This window comes from Ammospiza nelsoni, chromosome 17, assembly GCF_027579445.1.
Source record: "Ammospiza nelsoni isolate bAmmNel1 chromosome 17, bAmmNel1.pri, whole genome shotgun sequence".
NCBI lineage: Eukaryota > Metazoa > Chordata > Aves > Passeriformes > Passerellidae > Ammospiza > Ammospiza nelsoni.
The window spans coordinates 16589135-16596794 of NC_080649.1; the positions used below are offsets into that span (position 1 = coordinate 16589135).

At 54.6% G+C, this 7660-nt stretch overlaps 1 protein-coding gene across 1 annotated transcript; it reads right to left on the reverse strand.

Moving 5' to 3' along the window:
* Nucleotides 1–570: 570 nt before the first annotated feature.
* Nucleotides 571–2413, reverse strand: LOC132080767 (PHD finger protein 7-like). Its single transcript, XM_059484051.1, has 7 exons — nt 2371–2413; nt 1955–2046; nt 1768–1869; nt 1338–1462; nt 1099–1261; nt 903–1009; nt 571–688 (listed from the first exon to the last, which is right to left on the reverse strand). Exons 1-7 carry the CDS (start codon nt 2411–2413, stop codon nt 571–573), a joined length of 750 nt encoding a protein of 249 aa, XP_059340034.1.
* Nucleotides 2414–7660: the final 5247 nt, after the last annotated feature.

The following is a 7660-nucleotide window of genomic DNA, read 5'->3' on the forward strand; positions in this document are numbered from 1 at the left end:
TCTCTGGAGATGGAGGTGGGGAAACCAGCACCAATGGCACAGGGCTGTGGGAGCTGGGGCTGATGGCCTCAGGTTCTGACCAGCCATGAGCAGATTGTAGTCCTGACTGTCTGGCCGGCCTGGGGCCATTGAGCTCTGTCTCATCCCTGGTGGCTGTAAGGGCAAGCAGGAATGTCAAAGATCGCCCAGGTCCCAGCCAGGCCGGGCCAGAGCAGTGCCCCCAGCCCTCCAGCAGTGGATGCTGCGCTCTGCCAAGCCCGGCCTGGGCACTGCCCCCAGCCCAGGGACACCGGGGACTTTGACTCATACATGTTCCGAGCCCAGCACAGCTGTCACACTCCCATCTCTGTGTGCTGTTCCTCAGGCCAGAGCAGCGCCTGTGGGTGCCCTCAGCAGCACAGGAGGAGCACAGGAGCAATTGCCAGGGCCTGGGGAGGCAAACAAGCTCATAGCACTGAGAACAAAGTGTACCAGCACGTGGTTGTCTAGCCAAGCGCTTCTGCTTCTTCCCACTTTGAGCCCTTGCCGAGACACAGGTTCCCTGCAGAGCCCCAGGTGCAGCTTCCCAACTTACCCCTGTTCCTCTGCCTCCTCCCTGCCTCTGGGGTAAAGGCAATCCTTGGCGTTGCACTGGCCGTGCCTCACTCCTAGATCTGCGAAGGCATCGTTGTCCTCCCATGTTGGCTGTCTGATGGAGAAAGGAAGAGATGATGAATTTCTGCTGCTCTCCCTCACGGAGGTCCGGGGTGTCCCAGCTCTTTCTCCAGCACTTTTCCAAGTTGGGGGTGAAGCTGAAGCCCAGACTCACGGGACAGAGCGGGGCCAGGGCTCCTGGGGCAGGGCCTGGCACAGCACAGCACTTGCACCCTCCTGGCTGGTGGGCCAGGCAGAAGGACACCAACCTGAAGGGGACTCGGATCCCCAGGATGAACATTTCAACAGGGAATTCCCCACTGTCTCTGCACAGGGGGCACTGGAAATACATAGCACCAGCGCGCAAGGCCTGTCCCTGCAGGGCAAACACAGGCAGGGTGAGTGAGGCCCTGCTGCTGCTGCTGAGCACCTGCTGTGCCCCGGGGCTGAGGGGAGGGCTCCTACCTGGATGCAGTCCCTGTGGAACCAGGCCCTTTTGCACGTTGGGCACACCAGGGTTGTGAAGGTCTTTCTGTCCTCCACAGGCTCCAGGCAGATGAGGCAAACGGTGTCTGGCTCAGGAGTCGCCTCCACCACCTGCTCTGGACGGTGCTCAGGGCAGAAAGAGCTGGGGGCAAAGGGATGGGGAAAGTGAGAAATGCTGGATCATTCCCCAGGGGTGGCCATAAAGAGAGATGAGGTACCTGAACGGAGTAACGTATACATTGACACAGCCGCCCTCCTTGGTACAGGGCAGGTGGAACCATCTGTCACAGTGCTCCCTGCAGCACATGATGGTTGCCCCGCTCTGGCCGCAGACGCAGCAGCGCTGGAAAGAGCCAAGCAGCTGCATCAGCAGCAGCAGCAGCAGCAGCAGCAGCAGCAGCAGCCTCGAGGCCTCCCCAGGCAGCCCCAGGGCTTCAGGCAGGGCGCAGGACGTGGCCGCTGCCGGCTCCCAGCCCACAGAGCCGCCAGCTGGAGGAGGGAGGCTCCTGTGGCAGGGCCTCTGTGCCAGAGCTGCTGGGAGCCAGACTTTGTCCCAGCTGTTGGGCCGGCCTTTCTTTCCTGCAGTCTGGGCTAAGCTCTGGCAAACCTCGCCAGGCACAAATCTCCCTGCTCTTGTCAGGCTCTCACCTTCTGTGCCGCCCGCCGCACTGCAATTAGGAGATCTCGAGGGAGAAAGCCCATGAGTCCCCCGCGGTCCGTCTCTTGCTGAAATAGTAGAGTGGCGAAGAACTGCAGCCAAGGGGAGAAGCTGATGACGAGAGGGCGGCAGGAGCTGCCCATTGCAAAGGTGGAGGGAGCGCCCGGAGCCACTCACCATGCAGAACACGTGGGCACAGAGCCCACCCTTCTGCAGTTTGTCACCGCACGTGTCCGGGTCAGCCTCGGCACGGCGACACAGCATGCAGGCTGCAGGGGACAGAGCCAATGGCACGGGGCATGAGCAGCTCTGCGGGGCTCTGAACCTGCAGCAGCATCGGCCCCAAGGCTGCTCTGTCCCTGCCTGGCTGATGGGCAGGGCTGGAGGCCTTGCAGAGCAGGGGCCATTGTGGGCACGGCTGTCCCAGGAGCTGCCCCCTGGCCCAGCTGGGTCCCACTTGGGCAGGAAGGAGGCTCCCAGCCCCAGCATGGCTGAGCAGCTCCTCCCTCCCCCTGCTTCTGCTCTGATCCCCACGCTGCCTGCTGCCACAAGAGCCCCTGGGCCAGGCTGTCAGAGGGCTGCTTTGCCCTCACCTGGCTCCCTGGCACCAGGACCCTCCTGCTTTCTGTCAGACATGGCGGCTGTCTACGTTGAGTCTGTCTCCTCGAGGGACGTGGTCACTTCGAGGTGCTGTTCCTCTCTCTCTATGGGAGAAAGAAGGGAGGGGGGGGAAGTTTGCAGAACAGGCCCAGAGCCACGAGGCTCTACTCCCTGCTCAGCCCTGCGTGAGCCCTGCTCCTGTCTGTTTCTCCTCCCGTCGTCGCCTTGAGGAACACTGCAGTGTCCTCTGGCTGTTCCTCCGCTGATTCTGTGATTTTGGGAAGGGAGAGGCAGGTGAGCCTGCAGCACAGGCCCAGAGCCCCAAGGTGTGGGGCCCCTCTGGTCCCTGGGCAGCCACATCCCCGCCCTACCTTCTCCTCCCGTTGTCAGGTCGCACTGACACTCGGCTTGAGCCCCGCGTTCCCTTTTGTGGCCTTGGTGGCACAGGTCACAATGGCCACTCTGACATCAGCGCCGTGTACCCAAAATCAGGGCAGCCATGGCCCCAGGTCCCTGGCAACCACTTGTGGCGGCCCCCTCGGGCACCGAGCTTCTGAGGTGGGTCCGAGCGTTTGCTCAGGGTGTAAGCAGGGCCGGGACTCCTGCAGCAAGTGCAGGGTCAAATGCCAGGCCCTGGGGCAGCCAGCCAGGGTGGCACTGTAGGCAGGGAGGTGCTGTTCAGGCACTGCCACGCCAGGGCTCCGGCCCCGGCCAAGGGAAATCTCTGCCCCTGGCAGGCGGTGGCCCAGAGAGCCCATGCGGAGTCAACTGCACTGCAGGGATTCTAACCCTGCTCTACGTGAACTGATGTTTTCATCAAGACCTGTCTGCAGAAAACTAAGATGAACCTGATTTGATGCTGCTGCTGATCACCATTGGGTACAGGAGATAAACCTGGACACCACCACAGCTGCCTCCGTTATCCTGCCATCATATGAACTAACAACTTTGACTTTCCATATAAATGGAAAAATTAGTATTAAGCTTCTGAGAAACCTCATCTTTTATACTGACTCAGCAGAAAGACAGCAAATTCACTGAGAATTTTCTGTGTACATTTGACAGGAGAGCTTGCAACTGTCCTCAACTCAAGCCAAATACAGGAGGATGCTTTTCCTACATTATAGGAACTTTGCCAGTTTGGTCCATGCTTTCCTACTAGAAAATACATTGGAAAAAATCAGGAAGAGAAGCACAAACAATTCTTGTCAATTTTTCTCTTTCGTGTCTCTGCAAACATGCTCCTGGAAATGCAGATCCATGACTTCTGGAACAATCAGTGGCATCTCTGGGAAGCAGGGCAGGGGCTGACAGGCAAGGACACCCTGCACCTGCCTGATGCTGGGGCAGCAGGAGTTTGCCCATTTTCCTGTCTCCATGGGAGAGCCACCTTGGCTGGGAAACGATCCCTTCACTGGTCTAGGAGGGAGGCACAGCCAGTGCAATGCCAGGGAGTGCCTTTACCCTGGAGGCAGGGAGGAGGCAGAGGAAGAGGGGGGAAGTTAGGAAGCTGCACCTGGGGCTCTGCAGGGCTCCCGGCCAGGGCTCGAAGCACAAGGAGCCAGAAGAGCTTGGCCAGACAATCCCGAGCTCTGGACACCTTGTCCTCAGCACCGGGAACCCGTTTGCTTCTCCAGGCCCTGGGCACTGCTCCCGTGCTGCTCATGCAAGTCACACACAGACACAGAGCTACAGAGCTACCTGCTCTGTCTCAACCCTCTTCAGCACTGAACAGCACAACACAGTAACATGTTCTCTTCAGTACGTGGTCTAATTATTAATAGTCCTGCAAAGACTCGCATTCAAAGCACACACACACAAAAACCCCAAACCCTGGTACAAACCTTGCATCAACACAAAATGCATGTTGCTGTTCAGAAACACAGAGCAGCACTTTTGGCCAATGATTTTTCCTATAAGATCTTTCAAAGGATTGCAAAAGTGACTTTGTTTGACAACTTCTTCAAGGAACAAACTAGAAATAGTTCTGATTCTTTAAAAATTTATTGATTTGCTTTCACTTTGCTTCTAGCATTCTTACACTTCTCCCGGCATTCCAGAAAATCGTGAAAATTCAAATAATATCAGGGGAAGTTTTTGAATTCTTTCATGTTTCTCTCAAAGGCTTTCTTGATGTACATACAAAGAACATACAGAGAAGCAGTGGTTTTCCTGAGTGGACATTAAAAGAAAACGTTATAGACTCCACTATACTAAAACACTTCTGTTGCCTGGTAATTACAAAGCCTGAAGCTCTTCTAGAGGCTTTTCCCAATGACACTTCATAAGTCCTTCTCTGCTCAACTCTCAAGCCTGTCCAGGTCTCATTGAAGGGCAGCAGAGGCTTGTGATGCCTCAGCCCCAGCTCCCAGTTCTGTCCCATCAGCAAATGCTGAGGGAACACTCCGTCCCTTCTGCCAGGTCACTGGGGAATAAGGCAAAAAAGGCTGGTCCCAGCAAGATCAAAACAGAAAAGAAGGAATTACAAACACGCTGGAATAGAGATACCACCAAAGGAATTGCAATTGGAGGAGAAAAAAAGAAAATTTTGGGAAGATGAGTGACTCAAAGAAAATGGCCCGGGATTATATCAGGGGCATTGCTAAGGAGCAAAACATGCCAAAATTAAGCTCACAGATGTGGCAAAAGCAGGGGGAAAAGTCAAGGAGGAAGACACAGCTTAGGGGGGAAGATATGAGGGACATGGCATGGACAGTTCATGAAACAACAAAAAAAAAAGAAAAAAATCATTCCCAAAGTCAAAGCCATCAAAAGGCATGGCATGCCATCAAGGGCAAAGACATGCACCAAAGATTCCTCTATTAGTCCCCATTGAAATCACAAGATTCCTTTTCCCTTCCCAAAAGCAAATGAAATTTCCTTTCGGGAAGGGAAAAGGAATCTTGCGAATCCCAAAAGAAAGGCTTACAAAGACTCTGGAAAGGAGATAGGTTCAAATGAAATGCAATTGAAAAAAGCAGAAAGTTGGGAATTTTAGTGTCTTAAAATAATAGGCTGCGAGGAAATCAGCTGCATTGCAAAGGACCAAAACATGCCAAAACTAAGCTCACAGATGTTGCAAAAGCAGGGGAAAAAGTCAAGGAGGAAGACACAACTTAGGGGGCAAGATATGAGGGACATGGCATGGATACTTAAAAAAAAAAAAAAAGAAAAAAATCTTTCCCAAAGTCAAAGCCATCAAAATGCAGGCGGGCCATACGCCATTAAGTGCAGGCATATGCAGCAAAGCTTGCCAAAATTGATCTCCACTGAAGGCCAAAACAGAAAAGAAGGAGTTACAAACAGGCTGGAATGGAGATCCATCAGAGGAATTGCAATTGGAGGAGAAAAAAAGAAAATTTGGGACTTGACTTTTTCCCCTGTTTTTGCAACATGTGTGAGCTTAGTTTTGGCATGTTTTGCTCCTTTGCTCTGCACCTGATATAATCCCGGGCCATTTCCTTTGAGTCACTCAATTTCCCAAAATTTTATTTTTTTCTCCTCCAATTGGATTTCCTTTGACGGTGTTTCCATTCCAGTGTGTTTGTAAGTCCTTCTTTTCTGTTTTGGCCTTCAGTGGGCGTTAATTAAATTAATAGCAAAACATGGGGTAAGAAAAACCTCTACTCTTTATTGGATGCAGTGGGGAATATAGTAACTAAAGATAAGGAGAAGGCAGAGCTACTTAACATCTTGTTTCTCTCAATTTTCGATATTAGGGCAGGCTGTCCTCAGGACAAGTGCTCTCCTGAGCTGGTAGATGGGCACAGGGAGCAGAACAGCCCCTGGAATCCAGGAGGAAGCAGTTGGTGACCTGCTGAGCCACTCAGATGCTCACAGGTGTGTGGGATCAGATGGGATCCATCCCAGGGGGATGAGGGAGCTGGTGGATGAGCTCCCCAAGCTGCTCTCCATCATTTACCATCAGTGCTGGCTCAGCAGGGAGGTCCCAGAGCACTGGAGGTGCCAGTGTGAGCCCATCCCCAAGAAGGGCTGGAAGGAGGAGCTGGGGAACTCCAGGCCTGTCTGCCTGACCTGGGTGCCCGGCAAGGTTATGGAACAGATCACCCTGAGTGCCATCACAGGGCACCCACAGGATGGCCAAGGGGTCAGAGCCAGCCAGCGTGGATTCCAATGTCTGCATGGAATGGTCTGGATGAGGGGATTGTGTCCAATATCAGCAAATCTGCAGATGACACCAAACTGGGTGTGAGTTTGGATCTGATAGAGGATGGAAGTAGGAGGGCTCTGCACAGGGCCCTGGACAGGCTGGATCCAAGGCCCAAATCCAACAAGGTGAGGTTTAACAAGTCCAAGTGCCGGGTCCTGCAATTTGGCCACAACAACCCCTGCAGCACTACAGGCTGGGGACAGAGTGGCTGGAGAGCAGCTAGGCAGAAAAGGACCTGCAGGGACTGATGGACAGCAGGCTGGACATGAGCCAGCAGTGTGCCCAGGTGGGCAAGAAGGCCAATGGCTCCTGGCCTGGATCAGGAATGGTGTGGCCAGCAGGAGCAGGGCAGGGATTCTTTCCCTGTGCTGGGCACTGGTTGGGCAGCACCTCGAGTGCTGTTTCCAGTTCTGTGTCCCCTGGGGTGGGGAATTAGAAGAAATTTGTATCAGGAAGAGTAAAGAAAGCCAAGGTGAAGCAAGGAAAATGCTCAGGGCATTTTGGGAGTGGCTGCCAGGAAGCCCTGGCACTGAGCAACAGCATCTGCAGTGGCACAGAAAACTCCCAGCTGATGGGAACAAACTTTCTGGCTGAGTGCAGAGGCCAGGACAAAGCTGAGTGGTTTCCCTGGTGTCCCCCAGCCCTTGCTGGCCCCAGGGGCTGATGGCATTTGAGCTCCCTCAGGTTCATGTCCCCACACCAACAGCATGGTGGTGCTGCCCCTGCTGTGTGCAATGCAAACAGGGGCTGCTGAGCCAGTGCTGCCATGTCTGTGCCTGCAAGGATGGGGCGCCTGTGTGAGCTGGGGGAGAGGCCAGGGCTGCAGAGGGGGGATGTTGTTGGCAGCTCCATCAGGACGCTCTGGGATGCTGCCCTGGGCTGTGCAGCGCACTGGGGATGGATCAGCCCCTGCTCTGCTGCTCCTTCCCTTCTGCCCCAGGGCCCTTGCAGAGCCCCAGCTGTTGCTGTCCTCAGCTGCCATGGCAACCCTCAGGACAAAGCGGTGCCAGGGCTGTTCCAGGTACAATTGCAGTGACACTCGTTGGTGCCACCAGGTGCCATGGCAACGTCCACGGGGACCGGTCCTTGGTTTGGTGCCATGGCAACCAATA

Coding starts and splice junctions, on each gene's coding strand:
- LOC132080767 (XM_059484051.1), bottom strand. CDS start 2,413: ATGTCTGACAGAAAGCAGGAGGGTCCTGGTGCCAGGGAGCCAG. Junction 1,010..1,098: donor TCCACAGGGACTGCATCCAG/GTAGGAGCCCTC, acceptor TTTGCCCTGCAG/GGACAGGCCTTGCGCGCTGG. Junction 689..902: donor GGGATCCGAGTCCCCTTCAG/GTTGGTGTCCTT, acceptor TTTCTCCATCAG/ACAGCCAACATGGGAGGACA.